A 25800-nucleotide genomic window follows, 5' to 3' on the forward strand; every position below is an offset into this window, starting at 1 on the left:
GGAGTGACGTTGACTTATGCTGCTGTTTGCTGAAACATTTCACAGAAAGTAGGAGAAGAGAAACGGCTGCACATTTATTAACCTCCGCGGCTCCGCCTCGCCACCTACGCACTGCAGAACTGGAGGTAGATGAAAGAATGTCCGGTCACGGGGCGAGACCTGCTGCTGTCACAGGACAAAATGCAAAGTGGCTGAGATGTTTAGGTAATACCAATAATAATATTATTATTATTATAGTAATACCAAGCTAAATGACCACGACACTTTCTTTGCAGATGTGATAACAGGAAGTGAGCCTCGATTAAGAATGTGCAGCCACAGCCAATAAGACGCGAGCACCAATGATGGAAGGTTGGAAAGCATTTTGGTGGTTTAACGAAACACCAACTACAGAACTTACAATGTTGAACTGTATCGATCTGCAACATGTGGGTGAACTGTGACCACACATGGATATTTCCTTCAGATGTTATCAGAACAGAAAAAGATTTGTCCAAACACGAGAACCGATTTATAGAAAGTCCTTCTGTCATCAAACACTTTCTTCTGTCTGTTCATTAAAAAGAATTTCTTGAAAGTGTCCTAATGCTGAACTATTTCAACCATCTATCCATTACTTCTGAACTATTTGAACTGTTTTTATACTACTTTTATCTGACTTTTATCTGTGTGTGTGTGTGTGTATAAATCTCACACGAGTGAAGAAGTTTATCAGAATACACACATTTGATTGGCTGAGTAGCAGCACGTGATGTGATTTATAAACGCATGTGATTGGTCGGTGTGTTTCCTGGTTACGAGTGGCGTAAAAGCTGGAAAAGCTGCGCCGGTTAAAATAGAAGCGCTCCGTCAAAATGTAATAATTCTCAGCTATCTGTCGGTTTTAGGTCCAGGGTCCGGATACAGCGGCGTCTGGGTCCAGACCCGGACCGCGGTCCGCCTATTGGTGAACCCCTGATGTAGCGTTTATTTAGCAGCTGACTTCCCAGCCGCCTTCTTCCGTCTCCCTGTGGAGGCAACGAGGTGCGACCTGCTTTGGTTCATCGAGAAAGGAAAAGACGACCACCTTGTGAAGTCATTGGGTTTATATGGCCTCTAGTGTATTTTCTACACTTTTAAAATAAGTTCTACTTTATGGATCATCGTTGTTAGTTCTTGTCAACACATTGGAGATGTGAGAAAGTCTTTTTCCTCACATCTCTGTCCTTTCTCTGCTCCTCTATTATGGAGTTCTCTGTTTGTAATTTGGGTGATCGGGTGAAGGTCCGGGTGCTACAGATCCTGCACTGAAAACAACAGCGTCTGCATGCTGCGGGGTGGAAATATAAGCGATTTCCTCCGGTCCGTATGGACCAGCGAGGCTGTGATATAACAGCGTGTCCGTGAGACAGACAAGGCGGAGGCTGGGCTTTATCTGCCACGGCTGGGTTTGTGTTGTTTTTTTTTGTCTGCTGGTGGAACGTAGAACAAAAAAGCCTAAATGTCAGGGACAGGCAAGCAGCCACGCACTTAGCAACAATCCTCTCACCACCACTTCCTGGCCAATTCACAAAGAGCAGAGGGTTATTTTTCAGTTGTTTGTGAGGCAGGAGAGAGATGGAAAGAGGGGGAGGGGGGGGGGGGCAGAGGGGAGACAAGAGAGACAATAGATAGAGACAGCAATATTTAGCAGCCTTTAGTCTGTCACAGTGCATAACAGGCAGAGGGAGGAGGAACCCTTAGTGTGTGTGTGTGTGTGTGTGTGTGTGTGTGTGTGTGTCTGTGTGTGTGTGTGTGTGTGTGTGTGTGTGTGTGGAGCAGCCCTGGAGATACTGACAGTGATTTCACAATTATGAAAGCAGAGAATTTGCATCCTGTGTAAACGATGGTAGTCACGACTTTAAGAGGAGAACATGAAGTGGATCCTGAGTTTAAGACGCACACGGTATGAAACCGCTACATTCACTGAAGAGACAATATGCACGGCAACTACGAGAAAAGACACAAAAGAAAAGACACAAAAGACACAAAAGAAAAAGGACTGGTGACGAGACTCCTACCTCTTTGAGGGACACCACGCCGATGAGGCGCCCGATGCTGGTGACGTAGGCGTGGTCGAGGCCCAGCAGGGAGAAGATGGTGTGTGTCTGTAAGGGAGGGAAAGAAAAGTGTCCGGGAACAATCAGTGAAACACTAAAGAAAGACAAACGCTGCGCTGCTCCTACTTTAAATAGAAAATGAGGCTCGGTTGAGGCAAATGCACCGCCGACTTCAATTATTCAACGTTGACAAGTTTGATGGCGACGGATTGATTATGTGGAGGCGTTCCAGCTGCTCAGTGTGAAACAGAAAAAACAACAGAAACTATTGAATTGTTCAATACCAGCTTATACTGGTTTTACTAGATAGCGGAGCTGAAATAATACTCATGTAACAACGATGCGAGCGTGTTTTGTATCTTAACGCCAACAGTTCTCGTTCCAGGAAGGTTTGATGAACATTGTGATGGAACCAGAATCTCTCTTCATGCTGCTGCCTGTGTTACTGGAACTGAAGCACAACTTTACTAATTTGTAATCGTATGTCGTATGGAACGTCTGAGGAGATAGAATCAGTAATCTCTTTTTAATCACTTCTTAAAAACAACTGATATGCATCAGGATGTAGATTTGACCTCAGTGTGTCTCGCTTCTGTTGAGCTTTCTGTTGTCATGTTGCTCGCTGTGTCCGTCAAAGCACTTTGTAAACTCTGTTTTTAAAAGGTGCTGTATAGATAAAGTTATTATTATTATTATATGTTTCCTAATGGTTTCGACACATTAACCCGTGACAGCGGTCTCATGAACGGGGTCAAACGCAGGTTGAAGATGTTAAAGCGTCTCGATCAATTCCTAATAGAGTGGAAGTCAATGTCATCATTTACACAGCTAAAGTTACCTTTTCCTGTTAAATAACACTGTTGTAATGTGTTCAATATCCTTATATTATGTATTCTTAACTCGATACATTTCTATGCAGACCAAACAGCTAAAACAGCGGAGCTCAGATGTTCTGTGAACACGGACTTTGTCGTGACATGTTTCTGTTATCACATCTTTAATTTGTTTTATCTTTGAAATGTGTGTTTTGCATGTTTCCATGAGCCTGTTTGGCTCCGTTTATACGCTCTGCTCCACCGTGTCAGTTCTGTATCGGCTGTTGCGATAACTCACTCTCCCCCACGGGGATCATTAAAGTTTCATCTCAGCGCCACCATTAAAGCTACAGCAGAGGAGGGTCAAATCAAAACGAGCGAGAGGTTAGAAAGGTCGCAGGATTAATGCCGGACTGGACTTTGTTTGTTCTGGACCTTTGAGTGTTTAATGAGACTTCTCGCTTTGCCAGAATGGACATTTGGGAAATCTGAAATTGATCCAAGCAAACGGAAGCTGTGCCAAGAAAACGATTGTTAAGTGATTTTTTTTTTTAGTCCCGGGCCGGTCGTAATGTAATCCGTCAAAGAGTTTCCCCCACAGGAGGATACAGCAGCACCTCTGGAGACGAGCGTCAGCTCACCTCCCGCTCAGCACATTCACGTCTATTTAAGATGGAATTCACTGATTAAAAGGGCTTCAAATGGCATTTCAGCATCAACCGATCATCTGTGACAGGAGGCCAGTTAATGAACATTGAACTGGCCACAGATTTTCAGTTTTTCTTGTGGTGAATATATTGAGTTACAATGGAGGTAAATGGACAGATTTGATGTGGCGCTCACAGCAATGTTTAGAGGAAGAGTTCTCTGGAGCTCACCAACTACCATTTGTAACATCTCATTCATGCAGTGAGTTTTAAACAAGAGATATAATGTGTTAATTAGTGAAGAAGAAGAAGAGGAAGAAGAAGAAGAAGAAGAAGAAGAAGAAGAAGAAGAAGAAGAAGAAGAAGAAGAAGAAGAAGAAGAAGAAGAAAAACTAGAACAAAAAGAAGAAGAAGAACAACAAGCATGAGATGAATGGTAGCCAGATCCAGAGACTGAGCAAGAAAACAGGACAATGTGTAGAGAGCACACACACACACACACACACACACACACACACACACACACACACACACAGCGGTGGCGAGCGGTGTTTAATATGCTGGAGGAGATTGTGCGTGGTATTGGCTTTTGGCAGTGTGCAGTGGAGGGAGGGGAGCGAGATGGATTGGTGCAGGATCCCTCTTAAATGTTTAAAGAGTATTCACGCAGAGCCCGGAGGAGGAGGAGGGAGAGAGAGAGAGAGAGAGAGAGAGAGAGAGAGAGAGAGAGAGAGAGAGAGAGAGAGAGAGAGAGAGAGAGAGAGAGAGAGAGAGAGAGAGAGAGAGAGAGAGAGAGAGAGAGAGAGATGGGACATTATGGCGCTGCCACAGCTGCTGGCAAGCCAGAGAGAGTCGGTGTGTGTGTGTGTGTGTGTGTGCTTGGTAGGAAGTGAGGTCTTTCAACATAGAAATATGTGCGTGTGTGTGTGTGTGTGTGTGTGTGTGTGCTTTCAGGATGCCGCAGTGAGAAAACTAAATCAAAATGGGCATTAAAGATTCCTTATACAGCGCTTTCACTCCTTCCCTCCGTAGGGTAACGTGTGTTCCTCTGTGCTTCTGTTTGTGTCGGGGGATCGTGATGATGACATGAAGTCATTCTTTAGACTCGTTGAGTGACTCACGTACAGTTAGGGCTGCTGTGTTCTGTTTTAATACTCATCAACTGTGATAAAGACTGGAAGCAAACATGACTTCATCTTGGAGCTTAGTGTGACTGAAACCTGACCTTTCACATATTATTATGTATATAAAATGGGTTTTTTACTGTCTTTAATTTATTGTAAGACTTGTCTACAATTTTCTTTGTTTTGATTTTTTTTTGTTGGTTTGATCTTTGATTATATTTCACTATTTTCAAATATATATCAGCTTTTGTTTCTTTTAAATATTGTCTAAATGCCTTTTATATGTTGTATACAGCACTTTGAATCGCTTGAGAAATACAAAATAAATATGCGTTCCCTAAACCAATCAAGTGCTGCTGCAATGATTCCCATAATTTAAGCACTTGTTGTGCACCAGGACACACACACACACACACACACACACCACTCACACACACACACACACACACACACACACACACACACACACACACACACACACACACACCAACAGCTGTATTCGCAATCAGACCTTATGCAGCGACGTGCGCTCCACCAGCTGGAAAGGGGCGGGGTCGATCTTGCAGTTGCTGAAGTTGACCTGCTCATCAAGCTGCTGCTCCTCCCACTCTGCAATCTGCAAAAAACACGAGAGACAAACATCACCGAGGAAGATGAAAACTCTCTCGACTTTAATCTCCAGGTTTACCGCTACAGCCGGACTTTGTTGACAAAACTTTAATTTTTTTTTTACTTTAAAACTTGGGAGCGACAGCGTGCGAACAGAAGCTGTTAACAGAAGACGTCTTCATGCCTGGTGTCTGTCACTAATCAGCAGGCGTCAAACATACAGAGTATTCTGACAAATCACCTCCCTCTGATAGACAATCAATGGGCCGGGCACCGCGCTGAACGACTCTATAAATCATACCGGGCCTAACGACAACGGAAGCGAAAGTAAGGTGAACGGTGAACAAGGAGAGGGAGACGTAGCGAGAAGCAACGGCGCGGCAGACGTACGAGAGGTGAACGATGACACAGAGAAGAGAGGGGGGACGGAGGGAGAAAGAGAGGAATGTGTGGCTGACAGAGAGGAAATGAGAGAGTGCTGTTGATGGATGAATTATGAATGATGTCATATCCAAAAATACAAGACTCCAGGGTAATCAGCCCGTCTGGTGGATATTGAGGGAATCGGGGAAAAAAGCCAGGTCTGTCATGGCTGTGATGTCATCAGGTGTAAGATTCCAGTGAGACAAACACTGACGCGCATGTAAGAGTCCGATGTATTTGACAGCTGATTTAAAGGGCAACGCTGCTCATATTCTATGTTTTCATGTCGACTGAAACCAACAATGAATGTTGAGACTGAGACCATAAACTCATGTTTACAATGTTTACTGAGGTAATAAATCAAGAGAGAAGTAGAGTCATTTTCTCATAGACTTCTATACAACCAGAGGAGTCGCCCCCTGGTGGACACGAGAGAGAATGCAGGTTTAAGAGACTTCTGCATCGGCTTCACTCGGCAGAACCGGAGGTTGCCGCCTGGTTGTAAGTTGTGTGTGTTCATGTTGTGTGACGTCTTACCTCTCTAATAGTCATGTCATCCTCCACGTCTACGTCGTCCTGTAGACAAGAAGCGACAGAAAAGCAGTCAGGCACAGAACACAAAGACGATCAGTGAACACACTAAACACGGTGAAATGATGAAAACACAAAGTGCACGAATACACGAGCTGTAAAAGAAAAGTCGTAGATACACAACGGTGTCCAGCTGGTTATTATCTCAATAAACATCTATACGTACTTTTCAGCTGTGAGATGACATATTGACAACACACAATCGGCCATGCATCACATCATGAGTGCGATACAGCGCCGCCGCCTTGAGACAGATGGACAGAAACGGGATGTGTGACTAAAGGAGCGACTACAGTACATTTAATGAGTGCGGGGGATGTGATGTATGAGATGCCAGAGCAGATGATCATTATAATGATGGATCTGTGGCGCGCTCGGAGCCCACGGCTCATGACTGACAGGCAGACGCCGTTCGACAAGCTGGAGTCGAACCAGCAAAACCCCGTGCTTTGCGGCGGAGCACTGAGGATACTGTAGAGAAGCTGAGGGATGAAATAAACAACTGTGTGTGTGTGTGTGTGTGTGTGTGTGTGAGAACGTTACCGCAGGGTGTGTGCATTCGGCTCTGTGTGTGTGTTTGATGAGCTGTGAAATATGATTTCAAAGTGTTTAGTCATGTGCTTGAGTGCAGGTGTTTACTTTCTCAGGATTGAAAGCAGGAGAACATGTATGTGTGTGTGTTAAAGGGAGAGAGAGAGAGAGAGAGAGAGAGAGAGAGACCCAGGGGCTGATGGGAGCCCTTAGCTCATCTATCCTCATCGCTGCGGTGGCCGACCTGTCGGCAACCCGAGCAACTGTTGCTTCAGGGTAGAAAGATGTGCCCTACTGTAGCATTATGCAAGCAGAGGCCAGACGTGCCTGGAGTTGATGAGACAGCACACACACACACACACACACACACGGCACTTTATCTCTGCTGTCTCACTGATCGTTCTGCTCGTCACAAGGGCACTCTGAATGTCGTCAAGACGCGCTGGAGTTCCAGGGGTAAAATGTAAACTAAAGACAAATGGAGAGATCAAATCACTTCAGTGTGTGTGTGTGTGTGTGTGTGTGTTTGCAGAAGAAGAAGAAGAAGAAGAAGAAGAAGAAGAGAGGTTGGACTGTGAATGCAAAATAGGTGCTTTCAGAGAGATTAGCAGTTCTATTAAGAGAGCAAATCTCTGCTTCTGGATACATGAGTTAAGGCAGAAGTGTGTGTGTGTGTGTGTGTGTGTGTGTGTGTGTGTGTGTGTGTGTGTGTGTGTGTGTGTGTGTGTGTGTGTATATGGGAAGTGGGAGAGTCAACTTTGTGAGTCTGCAAGCGACTGACAGTGAAATCAGAGCGACCGTGTGGGCATATTCAAATGAGATTTGAACGTGTGTGTGTGTGTGTGTGTGTGTGTGTGTGTGTGTGTGTGTGTGTGTGTGGGTGCAGAGGCATGCGAGAGGCTCCAGAGTGCTGACAATAGGCCGATGAAGCTGTCTTGCTTGCTGCGCTGTTTCCCTGACCAGACAAAGATTAGAGAGGGCCGCCGCTCTTCCTTTCCCTCCCTCCCTCCCTCCTGCAGCAATCCATCTTTCCTTTCCTTTCCTTTCCTTTCCTTTCATCCACAAGCCAATCGCCCAATCAGTGGCAAACATCCAAGACTAGGTCAGCGGGGGACACACACAAAGACTGCTGTATCATGCACACACACACTCTGTAGACTAAAGTACTGTGTATAATGAAAACAGTTGATTGACTGGATTAAAAAAGGAGCCTCCCCTCCAGGATACTTCCCCTTTCAGCCCATTGGCTGTCTTTACACTTTCCATTTTTGCTGAAGGGGAAGGCTTAGCATCTTCGTCTGCTAATCTAAATCCTAAATCTGCTTTAAAGGTTTCAATCTCTTGTAGCCGGGTTGTGAGTTTCTGCTGCCACCCTAACACAATGGAAGTGAGTACAAAGCAGGATTGCTTCTTGCACAGCATTCACATAAACGCCTTCACAAGTGCTGACCACAGAAGGACTCATACACCGACTACAAACACACAAAAAAGTAGATTACCGAGAGGCTGGTGTCAATATTCAGAAATCCCATGTCCAACTTTTACAAAGGCTCCAACAGCTTTTCTGAATACATTTGACTTGTGCTGCAAAATAATTTATAAACGGCATTTAAAAAAACCTCAAAAGCAACGTGTTTATCCAAAAACCAATGTCCTGGTTGCTAAATCACAAAGCGTGCTACTGTACTGTACTCGCTGCCTGGTTTAGGCATGAGGAGTGAGATTGGTTCGGGTTAGGGTAAGAATAAATTGTTTTTGAGACTATTTCTTTAACACACTAAACAAGGTGAAATGAAGAAAAAGTTTCCTTAACAAGACGTAAGAGCCAAGAGCCATGCCTGCTGCTCTGTAAGGCTGTATTTAGGCACAGCTAAATGCTAACATCAGCATGCTAACATGCTCACAATGGTGATGCTAGCATGCTAATGTTTAAGCTAACATGGCAAAACATGCAAAGCTGATGGGGCTGTCATTAGTTTAGCAGGTTTTTGGTCATAAACTGAACCACGATCTTTGACCTGACGACAGCATCGATGAAAGGATCGACGTTTATACAATTCATCAACTGGGAACCATGAATGTCTGTCACGAGATTTCATGGATAACCAATCAGGCAGTTTTTGAGATAAGGAAAAGCCAGGTCCTTAATTAGAATACATCGACTGGAAACTATGAATATCTGTACAACTTTTGGTGCAAATGCATCAAGTGAAAAGTTTGACATTCATCGAGAATGTATCCTAAAGGGAACATGAATATGTGAAAGCCAAGATATTTTCCTCAGATCCACAAACGTGAAACTCTTGGAAAAGTCACGGGATCACCAAAGTCAGTAGGATTTATCCTCTGGGAACCATGCACATCTGTGGCATTGGTAAAAAGTAGCACCAACTGTTTACATTGAAGACATTGCATGGAGGAGCACAACCTGTGATTTATATTTATAACCATGAACATGTTTACATAATGGAGCCCGGCTGGTATATTGGTTGGCTGATATTATTGGATCCCAACAATATCAATTTGCAGTCAAAGCACATGTGAATTTATCACCACATCCAAAAAGGTGATGAGCATTCCTGTTATCAATATGAGCGTTAATAACACAGATGATCTCAAGATGAACCGTTATGGACGAGGCTCTGAAACTCTGCAGTGTCTGTGTAGATAAGACAACCATCGAGCTCATCTCTCAGTGTCGCGGTGTCTGTTGGTTTCTCTAACTGCGCCGCACTAAATGGTGCAAAAGGGAAAGATTGCAGCAATAATTACGAATCACTCATGTGCAGGCAATTTAACTGCAGATTTCCGTGCTGCTGATGCTCTCTTTACTCATTGCCTTTAAATTCTATTACTGCCTCGTTTGTGCATCTGATTAGATTACAGTCTTAACGCAATTGTGAAATAACGTCGTTAATGACTTTGTGCAAACGACAGCGTTGCGGGGCAATAATGGTGCGCTGTGAAACGGTCTTAACCAAGTTGTGAAATGGTAATTAGTCTTAACGACCCATCGCGTTGGGTTAGTGACCGCCCGTATTGTTTGGGGAAACTCACAAAAGATCCTCGGCTGCACCTTGGAAACAAATATCGGAGTGAAAACCACCCAACGGTCTTCATAACGTTGCGTGTCCTTCCACTGATGGTGTCAAACCTGCGACGGATTCCTCGCCCTCAAAGAAACTGATATCGAGCAACAAATCGATTCACGAAAAAACTAATTACCGTCAGTACTTCACACTCATCTTCTCCGGATAACTTCTGTCTCCTGTATATCTCTTCTGTGTTGTTCTGAAATGATTCAGGAAATGAAAACTTCATCCTGTCCCCTGAATATTCCTCATGCCAGAGAACTAAAGGACATTTTTAATGGAGTCCGTTGACTTTGTTCTACAACTTAATAACTTGCTTTCACTGAACTTACTCTGAAAGTTCTAACACTTGACCCCAAGAATCTTAATAATCTCTGAAAAAAAACAACCTTTCTTGCTATATAGGTCTTGAAATAAAGTGTCCTATAATGTCGTCTTTCCATTTTATGAATACGGGCTTTTTTCAGTCAGATAGAGATCACCGCGACACTCAATCTTCTGTTACTCTATTAGCAAACTGTTGAAACCCAGCATTACTCATCCTTTCAGAACTAAGCACGGTATTTTAGATTATTCTATCCTGTTCAATCGTCTTGAACACCGAGTTGGAGTCTGGAGTCTAATTTCTAACGCAGGCTCTTTTGTGACGCTCTGGAGACTACAGATGTTCTTCTTCTGAGCCCGGTTTTGTTCTTCACTTAAGTTAAGTGCTGCCTTTAGTTGATCTCATCTGGATTAAATGCATCAGCTACTCGTTAATCCACGCAATTTCGGATTGCACTTCTATATGTCAGCGGACTCACAAGAGGCACATTAAAAAAGATAATAAAGCGGCAGAGGCCAAGATATCCCGATTCTTTGTCCTTAATATGAGTCAAGCTCCAAAAACACTGGATCCCACGTCTCCCAATAAAAGATGCAGTTAAAGACTTCCTCAACTAAAGGGGTGCACCATGAAGTTTGTGTGTCACTCCTGATATACTGATATACTAGTGTCAAACTAATGATTTACCCAATTGGGTTGCACCATTAAAAACGTAAAGAATGTCTTAGTTGGTATAGACTTTTGTTTTGGTCAAAACGGTTGCTTGGAAACGTTTGTGGTGTCCAATCAAAAGCAATTGATTATTTTAACAGAGTTAAACTGTAAAATAACATCCGAAATTAATAATCTGAGCCAAATGATGCATATATAACTATAAATCCAGACGTTGGCTTGTTTATAAATGCGAGCAACTTGGTAGTATTCATGTAATACTGAATGAGTGAGAAATATGGTAATTAGTTGCTGACAATAAGTTTTCTTATTTAAAGTATATGGGTTATTTTTACTTCATAATTAACCAGCATTTTGACAAAAAGTCAGGTGGTCATAACTTACGAAAATATTCCGTTATCTCTTAACTCACGCTAAATGGGTTTAGCAAGCTAACGCTAGTTGTATCAGTTGGTTTAGTTCACACAGCTACTAGGTGTGAATATTTAACAACAACCACTTGCAGGGACTAGTTTGTGTAATCTGTGTTAATGGAGTGATGTGTGAATGTACACTTCGTAAACACGTACGCTACAACGAAGCTAATTTTGAACTTGCTAAAAACGTGTGCATTTCTACGCCGATGACACAAATATACATTTTGTGTTCTGAACAATGGAAAGAAAGACATTGCACTTCCTTCTAAGCTGCACATTAGCCATTTAAACATGTAATGTCTCGACATTGTGTGCAGCTGGTGATGCCAACAACACTGAAATGTGTGTAATTGTCTTCGGCAGACGAGTCTCCAGATGTCACAGCGACTTGGCTCATTATCTCCCTGCGTCACAGATAATTGTAAAATTCTGCCGTTATCTTTCATATTAACGCAGGACAAAAACAACAAAGTCAATGACGGATTGACGAGATGAAATCCTTCTGAAGTCATATCCATCTATTCCATAAAAAACAAGGTTTCAACTAGTTTCTTCACTCCCCTGGGCCTCTTTCTAATTTTCTCACATTGTTAAGGCAACAAAGACTTTAATGCAACTCGTCTTTTCTCTCTTGCGTCATGTGTGTTCGTGCATATTCCTATGTAAGTGTGTATGTCAAGAAAGACACACATTCCTCAACGATCTAATGAAACAACAGAGAAAGAAGAACTCAAAGAAATAAAGAGGGAGAGGCGAGAGCCCACAAATCATGATAAATAAAGCATGAAGGCACTACGAAGACGCAAGAACGGGGGAAAATAATGAGAAAAACAGCCAGGAGAGACCGAGAGACTGGGTGGCATCATTTCTCTGCAACCGACTATACTGATGTCATTTACCCTGCATCAATATTTCAGTCTAGATGGAAGGAGAGGAAGGGGGGGGAGGTGGACAGATGACAGAGACACAGAAAGGGGAGGAGGGCTTTGGAAAAGTCGTAAAAGCTGGACGAAGAGCAACGAAGCAGAGCTGCAGAGATTAAACCAAAAGCCAAAAAACAAAGAATGGAAGGAGAACTGTGAGAGTGGAGCTGGAAGAAAAGGGAGGAGTGATAACTTGATTTCTGAGGGTGTTACTCAGAAGTCTCGGGAGGAAAAGAAAAAATGAACCATTTGTTCGTCCGTATTCCTACTCGGGCCGACGAGAGCCTCGATGCTCTGCCACATGCATGAATACATGAATACTCTGCCGATTGTTCATAATAATTCCTGATGACGGGGGAAACAAGCCCACAGGCGTAGCGCACTGTAAATGCACAATGCTACAGGGGTTCATTACTAATTAGCTCACTGCAAAGGCAATAATGACTAACATGCCTCTAGGCCCACTTAACACATCCCAAAAATTCACTGCGCCACTAATGCGCCATCTGTCTGGGCACTGACCATACAGTGTGCTCCTCACGGGCACACTTAACGAATCACTGTACCTTATTAAATTACAACCAGCAGTGGCAGATGAGGGGCCAGCGGAAACTTGACTGGTGTCCATCAATTAATGATGAACACTATTTAAAAAAAAAAAAAAAAGAACAAAAACAGAATAGAAACAGATTTCATCCCAGGAAGTAAAGGAAGAGAAGTTCCAGTACATGCAGGGGATAAAAGAGCTGAAATAAAACCGTCTACATTCATAATGCAGCTCTCATTTCAACTGTTTTAGGAGATCAATTTGTTCCTCACATGCTTAATATGAAATATATTGTGTTTCTTTCTTATTAAAAACAAGTTTGATAAAGGGGGGGGGGGGGGGGGGGGGGACGTATGAGTGGTACATAAATGAATAAGTGTGTGACTGCAATAAAGTCTGATCTAGTTATGTCACCAACACAGTATATGGTTTTTTGTTAGTGTTTAAAATCAGCTTCAGCTCAAGATGTATCATAAATAAATAACAATACAGCCTCTCTATAGCACGCCATTTGTCAGCACAACACTTTAGCTGCTCAATGCGGGATATTCTAACGTTACAACCAAACTCTTCTTGACCTTGGAGCAGTTCTTCCCATAGACTGAGTATAAGAAGTGAACATAGTCATCGTGACGTCACTCATTGGTTTGTGGACTGACGTTTTGAGGCCTTGACTATAACGATTTTGCCGTCGCCATGTTGGATTACGGCAGTCGCCATGTTGTTTTTTTGACCACCAATGAACAGAAGTGACCATATTTAGAATGCGGAGGAGCGACGTAGAGACCTGTCAATCACAGTAAGCCCCGCCCTAAAGCATCCCCTGCTTTATGGTCTGTTTGACTCTAAATGGACCATCATTTACTAAATGAACATCATGCTGTATTGAAGAAGACTTGAAACTAGAGATTGAGACCATAAACTCATGTTTACAATGTTTACTGAGGTAATAAATCAAGAGAGAAGTAGAGTCATTTTCTCATAGACTTCTATACAACCAGAGGAGTCGCCCCCTGGTGGACATTAGAGAGAATGCAGCTTTAACACATGAAGCTTTGGTTTCACTCGGCAGAACCGGAGGGTGCCCCCCTGGTACTTCCATGGGCCCGGTCCGAACAGTCACACCCCACAACGGGCACTTCACTAGTTAAAATAGATTAGTAGTAGTAAGTTGTACAGTTGTCTCATGACGTTTGGATTGAGCCTGTTGAAAGACAGAACGCTTCTTGTGAAACTGCATGTATGTGACTGCATCTCATTCCATTTTACTCTCCAACTAAATGGGCCTCTGTGTTGAATAGATAACGTAGATGGCCCTAATAAATTTGCTCTCATAGCTGTTATTGATAACGTCCACTGCAGCCTAAATCATTGTTTCCTATGAGGAAGGAAAAAGGTGTGGAGACAAGAAATCCCTATTAAAAAGAAACGACATGGCACTTAATTACTGAGATTACGGATATTATTAGATTCTTTCTGTGTATATCTGCTCTGTCAGGACTCTTGGATGTCCCTGAACCCTCGCTGTACTGTGCCGACTAGCTAACAGGCTTAATGAAACATGTTTATGGATTGACAGCACTAATGCGGCACGCTGCACTGAATCAATAACAAGATGGCTTTAGGCTTTTTAAAATTTCAACTCAAATGAAAACTGTTGTGTAACAGTTACGGCCTTTTGAAAAGAGTTTGGAGATGCCGACCTTTAATGTAGCGCCCCATCGGGACGATCAATGCGATTGTTAACTGAGTGCAAATTAAACGTGCTGCGGACATCGCCTCAAAAAACAAACGCACCACGTAAAGAGTACCGCTGTAAACGTGTGAAACCAGTACATTTGGTTTTGATTCATATTTTTTCCATTACTGCAGTTGAAGAAAGGTGATTTAGTTACTCCACTGTGGTGTCATGGTGTGAAATAAACGCCTGAGGAATCACATTTTACCACCGAATGAAAGAAAAACCCTCCCAGCGCACCGCCTCTGTTTCTAATTTTGTACTTTTTGTTGAGTTTCTCAAGGCAAATCTAACTCCTGCTCTAAATTGTGCAGCATGAATAGCATTAAGGAACCAACATGCTGAACTTTGGTAGCATTTCTTTGTTAAATTTGGGCAGGAGCAGTGCAAGTGTTTTTCTTCCTTACTTCTCAACACGATCAGGACTTCACAGTGTAATTTGTCAGCTGTATTCGACGGGTTTGCTGCTCGGAGCGATCGCTGACGAACGATCCGTTCACCGCTCTGTGCTTGTGAATGATTAAAACTGTGTACAGACTTCAATGATCGTCACTGACATGTGAAACTAATTGAGCTCCTTAATTGCCTCAAGTATAAATCATTTATTGTGCTAATAGAGTAACACTGACACAATGATGACTTGGAATATGAAAGAGCAGTGTGTGTTTCTGTGTCATAGTTACATTAAAGGGGATGTTGGGGGACAGTTAAACGTTTCCATTAAGGTCTATTGTTAACGTGATGACCTGGCAACTTAGCTTTAGTGGGAATATGTTTGAATTACCAGTTTCTATCTTTCTAAATGTTGTCCTCCTGGAAACCACGATGGATATTTTAGCCAATCAAATAAGGGAAATACACCATCTGTATAAAAAATAAACCAACTATTCCGTCTGTTAATGTGCGTTCAGAGTGAATACAGAGCTAAGCTAAGCTAAACTATAGCTAGTGAAGCTATAATGCAGAGTGAAAATTCACATCACTATGAACACATCTTGACCAAACTCGTTCTACTGCAACATTTTTGCCAGAATAATGTTTTGTAAACCACATATTTTGAACGGGACTTTAAGGATTCATGTTTTCTTCCAGGTGAGTTTTAACTGGTCAATGCACTCTTAACACAAGGTGCATCTGTTGTGTGTGAGAAAGCTTTTAGTCCCATTTAGAACAAGGGGAAGTGATGCACTTTCATCTCTTGTGGTCAGAATGAGTATTACAATAATGAAAAAATAATAAATAAAATGTTCACCTGCCCGACCTTTTTTCCCCCAAAACCTGTTTTCACAGATAAAAAGAAACTCATCCTGGCTAAACTCATTTCTTTGACCAGGCAGATCTATTCACCGCCCTTTTCAGATCAAAACAAGAATTAGAAACTTAGAAAGATGATCCTGTGTTTCACACTTTCTTTCAGACTTTGAAAATAGATCACCAGATTTTTTTTCCCCCACTTGCTTCTCAGGGCATCTGGATTAAAATAGTACCAAAACGTACGTTTCGCTAAAGTCTGAACGGTAAACAATGAATCAATAGATCAATTGATACTTAATAACAACTTGATTGAAACAGAAATGTTCAGAAGAAACGTGGACGACATGCTCACCCAATGGTGGAAACTCTTTAAGTTGGGAGGTGGCTCCTAGTGAATGGAATGACATCATATGTGACGAGTGGAAAACAATCTCATGATGATTTGTGAACTCAATGCGAGAAAAGACAAGATTGTGAATAAACGGCTGATGCTGACAAACGGACAAAGATCAAACGTGTGAATGTGTCTGAAGGCATGATCACTAAATCACTTGATTCGTCATGCATCGCTGGATGTTCTCGTATCGTGGAATCATTTTTCCCAATTTTGTAATCAGGCGCTTGTTTGTATTGATTGACATGCACCGCTGCTGGAGGGGGATGCGGTCGGTGGTAATTGGACAGCAGGCCTCGTCCCAGCCCCCCCGTCCCCCCCAATACCTCCCAGGACTTCTCGTGCATCATCATTTAATCCGAGCTGTTGCTGGAACGCCGTCATTCAAATAGCTGCCTGTTGCTAATGAAGAGGTATGAGGCTCCTGTCTGGGTATTCAATGCTGCACGCACAGAGGAACACACCCAGACGCAATGTTCCTTTCAACCCCCACAGAATACCGGGGTTTCTTTCATCAATTACGACAAATGCGATGGGTTTTTGGGTCACTCCGGGGACAAGGCCTGCCCTGAGAGGCCGTCACTGATTGGACACCTCGGGTGACACGGCTGGGGATGGACCAGCACAGCATGCTTGGTTGAACAGCCTCGTCCTTGTAGACCACTTGACCACAAAGAAACCACATCTTGATTTTTAAATTGACAGTAATTTGAGCATAGTTTGAGGAGATGAAAATGGCTTTCTTCAGGGTGTCCTTGAGTTTTGAGAAAAAGCTACATTTAATAAGACGGTGAAGCTCTTTGGGATTTAAGAACGACCACATTGAGTTTAAAAGTGGCTGACACAAGCAACAGCTTACAAAAGTAACAACTCTGACATCAAGAGGTTAGGGTTCTGATGATCAAATCATGAAAACCATGAAAATGTTTGTTGTTTTGGAGAACAACAAACAATTTCATGGTTATATCATATATTCTATCTGTATTTCTGAACAGTTATTCAGTGCAGACATTTGTCTCCTACAGCACCATTTTGATTCTACAACTAGGAGAATATATATATATTATATAGTGTACAGAATGGCTAAAAGGTTCCAATTAAGAAAGCACATGTTCAGCATTGCCAATTAGCAGTAGTGGTATTTCAGTTGTCAAGTGTTCTCTATAACCTTAACTGACCATTAGACCAATGAGAAGAGGTTAAGATGAACGGAGCCTAGCCCCAGCCAATCACGTAAGAAACTAGAGGCAGTGAAAGGTCAGTGGGCGGGGTTACAGGTCGCACGAGGAGGAGGGTGTTCAACACTTTTTGGGCACGATGGCGCAGACTGGCTTTGGCTAAGCCTGGCCCAGATCTCAGTCCATCGGCATTGGGGGATTAGCCCTGGGATGGAATGGCGGCGTGACAAATCGGTTGATTGGCTTGATGAACCTGTTGCCGGGCGGATTCCAGGCATTTGGGTAGCCCCGATCGGTGGCTCTTACCACTACGGATATCCGGACCCGTTTGGACGGCCTCCTGAGCTCAGGAGACGTGGGGATCTCCACGTTGTTGTTTTTCTTACGGGCCAACCAGAGACAAGCACACAACGTTAACAACAACCTCAACGTCAGACTTTGACTTTGCAAAAAAGTTTTTTTTTAAAGCCCCGCAGGATGCAACGCTGAGACAAAGTGAAAAAGGTTTCATATTGAGGCCGACTGAGATACTGTGTATGTGTTTGTCTGTGTGGGATGTACTGTACTCTAGAGCGTGAAGGGCTGTATGTGAGAGATAGCATAGGACTGTGTGGGTGTGCACAATGTGTGAACAACAGCATGAGAGCCACTGTGTGTGTGTGTGTGTGATGGTGTGAATTGGTGCATTTGAGGACAGGGCTCCCTTACCTCGAGGCCTTCTGTGTCTGGACTGGCACAGAACAGGTTCTTTAAAGCAATGCCTGAATTATCTTGAGGGCCTGAAAGAGAGACAGTGAAACAATCCATTAGATACTCTTTGTGCATTCTGTTTGCAGACCTTATCTCACTGGTCCCATCTAGAGAATCATTACAAATACAGTTGCATCATCTGCAAAACGCCGGATCAAGAGAAGACCAAGACCTTGATGTTTCCTGGGAAATGTTAACAGCTGTTCTTCATTGAGATTGAATCAACTCATTACTACATACTATTTTACAAAAATGCAAGGACAAGTGCTAAACCTCCTCTGAAAGCAAAGTCAGTTCTTAAACTGTCGCCATTGGTCGCTTAACCGGTCTGATCATTGATTTTTCAAGCAAAAATACCCCAAAATGCACTAGTTCCAGCTTCTGAATGACACACTTTTGCTGCTTTTCATTGTCTTACAATATGTGACAAACTAAATGCTGCATCTTTTGGTGTTTTTTGACTGTTGGTCAGACACCTACTGCTACACTGCAACCTGAAGAAAGACAAAAGAGCCGAGTGCTTCACCACAGGAAACCTCAAAAGACAAGAGCTCGACACTCTTACACCAAAAGCTGACATTGCCACGCAGCTAAATGTGTCAGAGAGTCACAACCAAGATGGACAAACAGTCAAACAACACATGAAACTGCACTGAGCTCCTTCAAGACTCCTCTTCTTCTGTGGTTCGCTTTTGTGCTCCTGCACTCAATGAGACATTGGAATGTGTGCACAACCGTAGGATTTGGAAAAAACAGATTCTTTTGGCCTTTTTCCAATTAAGATAGTGGGAAATCAGTTAGTCCTAAAATAGTTTTTTCATCATCCGAGAGACACAAAGAGAGCGACAGAGACAAAGAGAGAGAGTGAATAAGAGGTTCAATTAGTGTGATGTGAGTTTAGAGACAGAAAGGCCATTACAGACACTCCTTCAGGATCTATTAAAGCTGCTATTCTTTTCCTTTTTGATTGCCTCATCTGTCTGGTGTTTGGAATCTCTCTCTGTCTCTCAGTAAGTGTGTGTTTCTTACTGGTGGGGATCTCGGGGGGTCGCTCCACCACAGAGGGTCTCTTCAGTGCAGGTTTGAGGGGCTTCTGAGGGACTGGACGAGCCGGGCTGAAGGAGGACTCCTCAGTGGAGATCTGCACACACACACACACACACAGAGATACACTCAAAACCCCCAATACTGCTTTAGAGATCAACCCCTCGGTCTCTTTCTGTGGACTCATTAGACAAATGGATGTACTTCCTTGGAGTGATGAAAAGGAGGCAAATCAAAAGAGGGGAAAACAGTAGAAAAGAGAAACAAAAGAGAAAGAAACCAGCGGGAGTCGAGAGCTAAAATAAGGGTTCTTGTGTTTTGGCCTTGATTGTAATATTTCATGACTTCAATGACTTTCCATGCTGGCACTTCCATGACCTACAAAATGTTGTTGCTGGGTTATGTTAATAACGTCTCTCTGAAGTGGAGGGAACATTCTGGTTCCAGCCGTGAAATGTTTCACAGATCAAATGTGAGAAACTAGTTCGATATATAATCCGCTGGAGTTCTCTGAAGTTGCCCATTTGTAAATTCATTAACATTCCTGATAGAGTGGGCTGAAGTTATCTTTTCATTTAATATCAAACAGCTGGAGTTTCTAATACTTTCCCGATATGTTTTATTAGTTCAGTCTGAAGTTTGGTCTCGTGTACAGTGAGTGTTTCTCTTTACTCTCAGTGAGTGACAGTAGAGTGTATATCTTTAAAGGGATAGTTTGGATAGTTTGAGGTATTTCTCCAGTGTTTTACTACAGTAGATGGAGTTTAGAGAAACAAACAGGAGAACCAGCACAGGAGCAAAGCGATGTACTGCTGTGGACGTATTTTAGACGCCTAAAGGAATCAGGGTACGCTATATGTCGAATATTTTCACAGCTTTACCGTGCCCTAAAAAAGTGCCTCCTGACAGGGCACGGTCGTTATCCGTGTTCTTTTTAAAGACACAAGACTGCTTTGACAATAACAGTGATTTTACCTCGAGGACCACGGGGGGTTTATGGTCTGCTGCTGCCTCCATCGACGCAGCAGCAGACCAGAAACCTCCCCTGAATATGGATTGATGCAGTAAAAAAATTAAAAAACGAAAGAAAAAACCTTTTATTCTTGCTTTAAGGAAGGCGTTGACACTTACTATAAATAGCAATCAGCTATTAGGAGGTTTAATACAAAGATATTAGTCAACATTTAATAAACTCTGGTCAAACCATTTGGAATTCAACTTTTATCACCAATTAAAGGCATTGATGAGAAAAGCACAGCGAGAAATGGAGAAAGTGGAAAGAAATGAAGGAAAGAAGACATGAAGGGAAAAAAGAAAAGCTCAAGAAGGTAAATAGGCAACACACACACACACACACACACACACACACACACACACACACACACACACACACACACACACACACACACACACACACACACACACACACACACACACACACACACACACACACACACACACACGCCGGAGGGAGCTCTACCTCGCCACTCACTGCAAACTGATGAAAGAGAAATGAAGACGGAAAAAAAAAAAAGAGATAAAATCAACGTTTTGAGCACCACGGGGCAGAGACCTGCAACCAGAGCTGACAATCCATCTTCTCACAAAACCCATACTTATTACTGTTATTGATGGCATAACACGTTAATAACGCTCTAAGCTATCCATCTATCACACACACACGCGTTTCTGAATGTAACTAACTCACTCCAAACTTCTCTTTCACAGCAGAATTACTTTAAAACATTAAAAACTCAAAACTTAAAAATTCAGGTGAACAAATATTGGACTTCTTCCTACAGTAGATGTTGAAAAGAGAGGATGTCTTGTATCTTCCTAAGGATGACTTGTAACTCTACTGTGGTGACTTCTTAATGTTGCTTCTAGCTCCTGAGCATCTGGCAAGTGAGACAATAAAAAGCATTCTCATATGCGGCTCTGGTTCTGACCCGTCAATCACAGTAAGCCCCGTCTATGTGACTCTAAATGGACCATCATGTACTAAATGAACATCATGCTGTATTGAAGAAGACTTCAAACTACAGATTGAGACCATAAACTCATGTTTACAATGTTTACTGAGGTAATAAATCAAGAGAGAAGTAGAGTCATTTTCTCATAGACTTCTATACAACCAGAGGAGTCGCCCCCTGGTGGACATTAGAGGGAATGCAACATTTTATTTTGAAGGCCTTCCTGTAGCTTTGCAAATAAAATCTGGAGAAACTAGTAAACTGGACGTTTTCTTTGACAGCATAGTCAATCTTTCGTGGGCTAACACAAGCTTGTTAAACCATCCAGCCCCCGTGACCTCTGACCTGGAAGCGGACCTCCTGACTGGCCCGGTGGCTGCCGTCCTCGCTGCCCACGTTCGACATGACCGACAGGCGTTTCTTCTCCTCGAGGGCTCGTTCCCTGATGTACTCCAGCCGTCTGGGGCGGCCGAGCTGCAGGGAGAGCAGCGCCTGGAGCTGGGCGCGCTCGATGGAGCCCAAGAGGATCATGGACTCTAGGAGAGGAGACAGAGACAGGAAGTGAGGGAAGAAGATAGAAGAAGAAGAAGAAGAAGAAGAAGAAGAAGAAGAAGAAGAAGAAGAAGAAGAAGAAGAAGAAGAAGATAGAAGGAAGAAGATAGAAGATAGAAGGAAGAAGAAGATAGAAGATAAAAGATAGAAGAACAAGATAAAAGAAGACAGAATATAGAAGAAGATAGGAGAAGGAGAAGAAGCAGCAAAAGAAGAAGACGAAAGGGGAGGAGAGAGGAAGAGAGAGACAGAGAGTAAAACTTGTTTCAGGAGGGAAGAGTGAGCAGACTGCAGGAGATTCCTAACACGTGTTGCAGCACTGCAGACAGCTCGGCTGAGTTACATAACAAGAGCCCAGAACGCAGTGAACGTGTATTAACTAGTGTGTGTGTGTGTGTGTGTGTTTGGCAGCTTGCTTGCGTTAAGTAATTGCCTTTGTGACAGTACGTGCTGATTAAGTATTTGGTTAAATGACGCAGCTAATTGTTCCTGCACGATTGCGTAATTGAGACGGTCACGGAATACCAAATCTGCACTTCAGTGAAGAAGTGGCATCAGCAGCATCATCATCATCATCAGCAGCAGCAGCAGCTGGCGCGCTGCAAAGTTTGTCAGTCAATCAATGCGTCCATTTGTCTTTCGGTACAGGAAGGGACGCTCAGTCCAGCTACAGATTATATATATATTACATATCCATATTACAGTTTAGAGAGTATTACATTTGTTGACAGTAACAACCATCCGAGTTTAACTCTTGCTCATGCTGTAGCACGGAGGGACTGTTATGATATGTACGATCTTTCATTTTTAGATTTGTGACAAACACAAAGCACGAGTGCGTGTTTGTGTCTCACCAGCTGATTCCACCAGCGCCAGAGTCTTGAGGTGTCCCGTCAGCAGCACGTTGTGCAGGTCTCTGTAGCAGCAGTTCAGTGTGATGTACCGCACGTCCCGCACCATGATGTCCTCCACGCGAATATTATACTTCCTGAGAGGAGCAGAGAGATCAAAATTAATGTGAGGAAGATGAGGAGGATGAGGAGGAATATATCAAGTGGTTACGGAGACAAAGAGGAAAGTCAAGGGAACAAAGGTGAGAAGAGGGAGACAGACATTTCCCTGAATAGCTGCTGACTTTTTGGAAACTGATATTGATTGAAATGCTTTGCTGATACTTTGTTCTCTGATGAATTATCATCACCACATCGCTTGGTTGCTGCCGTTTTCTTAAAAAAACGTTTCCCCCTGCCACAACTCCGTAACGACTCTCCTTCAGAGCCGACCGGTCAATCCAATAACGCCGCACACACTGTTCACACACTGCTCACACACTGCTCACACACTGCTCACACACTGTTCACACACTGTTCACACACTGTTCACACATTGTGTGAGCAGGTCTTGCCTCAGCAGAATCGTACGGCCTGGTACACCGGTCATAAACACTCTTACTTCCTCTTCCTGTGGGTTGCCAGGAAACTGCAAACAAGACAGGCGGCCGCCAAGCGACGCAGGCGGTGCCAGGATACGAGCTCCGGGCCAAAGCCTCTCCGCTCCTTGTTGTGGCGACAGCTCAACACTCTGACCTCTCTTTGGAACGCAAAGATGATTTGATGACCATCCGTCCCTCAACTCTGCTTCAATGCAACAGAGCACTCCATGTAAAACAGCACCGCTAGAACGCTGTGCTATAGAACGGCTCTCTGTGCCGTAACACACCACTACACACACTGCATCACATGATCCCTGCTAACTGCATTAATATATATACTATATATATATATAGATTTATATATATATGTTCCAAAGGGCAATGTCAAATGGCGGGTCAATCGCACAAATGGGGGAAAAGGCGCACACTCTTCTCCTCAAAGGCATTCGTGATGATATGAAAGTGAGAGCTGGAATAATGCTGAAAACACACCAGGCGGTGTTGAAGTGCGGCTGTTGGGGAAAAGTTTCCTTGTAACACGGGTCGACAGGTCACTGATTGGCTGCAGGAACTCTCCGGATGCAAGTTAAAACGAACCCCCGACTGTTAAGTTTGGCCACACTTTGGAGCAGAATCCAAATGGCCGAGCTCTGTGTCGGCGCCGCAGCGTTCAGCAGACGTCGCTTGGCAGCTATCTGAAGGCCGTACGACGCATCTGCTCCGGGGCGTTATTGCCGTTAAGACGTTGAAATCCACTGCAGACTCAGCCGCCTCATTTCAACGCCACAAAGCTGTGTGTGTGTGTGTGTGTGTGTGTTATAAGCACACTTTTCTTGCATTGGTGTTGGACATAAGTAGAGAGTTGCAGAATTGTCCAACATAAACAACACATCCAGGGGCACCGGGCTGCGTCTATAGACACACAGACAGAATTCAATGACGGTAATTGGAATTTTGTTTGAAAAATGGCAACAGTCTACAGCTGTAATCTGTTACTGGAACCACTTTTGGCAGAAGAAGTAGTCCCAATGAAAAGTCTTCATTTAGGTATGTGGATTGCTCAGGAACGATATCTTGCTGTTTTGAGCACCACAGACGGACTCCCAGTCACCTTGATTAATAGGGCGAGGAAGAAACCTGAGAGGACACGGTCTTATTATTGCTTTTCTTTCTGAGCAGGATTGTAGATGTTTCTCTTTATTTATTGAAGTCACAGTGACCATCATCGCTCATCCTAAACTCCCCAGTTCTTCTGTTTTTATAAACAAACCCCGAACGAGAAATACAGAAATGTAGAAGTGAACAGAACCCTTAAAGGAAGCTCAATCTTTTCTGAAGAGTCATTTTGCTAGTGGATCTGAGAGAATAACGTAATGCATGCCTCTGAGCCGGCCACAGCCGCTGCTGCCAGGACTAATTTCTCTCGGGGATATCAAAGGCAGTGGATGATTGGATTTTTCTTAATTGAACCTTCCTGCCCCGCAAGGCCGGCCAGTACAGCTGATCAGTTTGAGGTACATCTTGCTTCGAGCCTCAGCTTACAGATTTGAGCCAAGATAAACAGACTTATAGGGTTATAAATCTAGGCTTTACAGATCATCCATACTGTCCACAGTAGTGCGGAGGCTCAGGGCGTTATGTGTGTGTGTGTGTGTGTGTGTGTGTGTGTGTGTGTGTGTGTGTGTGTGTGTGTGTGTGTGTGTGTGTGTGTGTGTGTGTGTGTGTGTGTGTGTGTGTGTGTGTGTGTGTGTGTGTGTGTGAGAGAGTGTGTGTGAACAGGGGAAGGTGTGGAAACCAACAAAAGGAAATTTGTAATGATCCGGAGTAAATATGATGATCCCCTTTGGCTTTGCTTCCTGTCAGACGGACGGAGAACAAGTCAACAGGCTCTAATTGGCAATTATGAAATGCTAAGAAACCTAGAATGACCGATAGAGAATCAAACGACACACACACACACACACACACACACACACACACACAGAGTGGTGTTATGTAATTGTTCCCACACATTTTTTTTTTTTTTTAAATGCCACTCTGATGATGGATCAGCCAAAAGTGAAGACAAGAGCCTCGTCTGAGAGAAGAGGTGGAAAAGCTTTCATATGTGCTACTGGGTCTGATTAGAAAGAAGGAGCAGAAATATATATGTGATGTGTGTGTGTGTGTGTGTGTGTGTGTGTGTGTGTGTGTGTGTGTGTGTGTGTGCATATCTGCAAAAGCTATACATAAATAAAGGAGAAGAAATCCAATTCTCTCCATGTCAGTGTGGGTGTGTGTGAGCAAATGTTCATGCCATCATGTGTTTGTATCGCACGGTAGGCGTTACAAAAGTGTCCCAGTGTGTGTGTGTGTGTGTGTGTGTGTGTGTGTGTGAGAGAGAGAGAGAACTGTTGCGTGGGTGTGAGATGGATAATTTCCAGTTTGAGTGAAAAACACATTCAGCTTTGATGGGACGACGCTGCCTTCAGTACCCTCCCCCTCAACCCGGCGGCCCCTCCTCCGCTCTCGTATGCTGCAATAATATAACGCAAATGTACACACACACACACACACACACACACACACACACACACACACACACACACACACACACACACACACACACACAGGACTGGTGATGGAGACCGGCGTGAGAGGAAGAAGAGGTAAGCAAGTGAATGAAGAATGGCGCGAAGTAGGAGCTTTCTGC

General features: G+C 43.4%; 1 protein-coding gene across 1 annotated transcript in view; it reads right to left on the minus strand.

The window, feature by feature from the left end:
- Positions 1-1941: 1941 nt before the first annotated feature.
- LOC306701586 (chloride channel protein 2-like) overlaps positions 1942-25800 on the minus strand; it is a gene marked incomplete at both ends in the record, with an annotated part of 111943 nt that continues 88084 nt past the window's right edge. Inside the window, 10 exons of the mRNA XM_079166942.1 lie at positions 1942-1968; positions 2040-2126; positions 5176-5280; positions 6234-6272; positions 16138-16173; positions 17664-17738; positions 18066-18136; positions 19137-19248; positions 21470-21660; positions 22531-22664. Coding sequence (XP_079023068.1) covers positions 1942-1968; positions 2040-2126; positions 5176-5280; positions 6234-6272; positions 16138-16173; positions 17664-17738; positions 18066-18136; positions 19137-19248; positions 21470-21660; positions 22531-22664 — 877 coding nt within the window. The remainder of the gene's footprint in view (positions 1969-2039; positions 2127-5175; positions 5281-6233; positions 6273-16137; positions 16174-17663; positions 17739-18065; positions 18137-19136; positions 19249-21469; positions 21661-22530; positions 22665-25800) is intronic.

This window comes from Pholis gunnellus, assembly GCF_910591455.1.
Source record: "Pholis gunnellus genome assembly, chromosome: 9".
NCBI classification, from domain to species: Eukaryota; Metazoa; Chordata; class Actinopteri; order Perciformes; family Pholidae; genus Pholis; species Pholis gunnellus.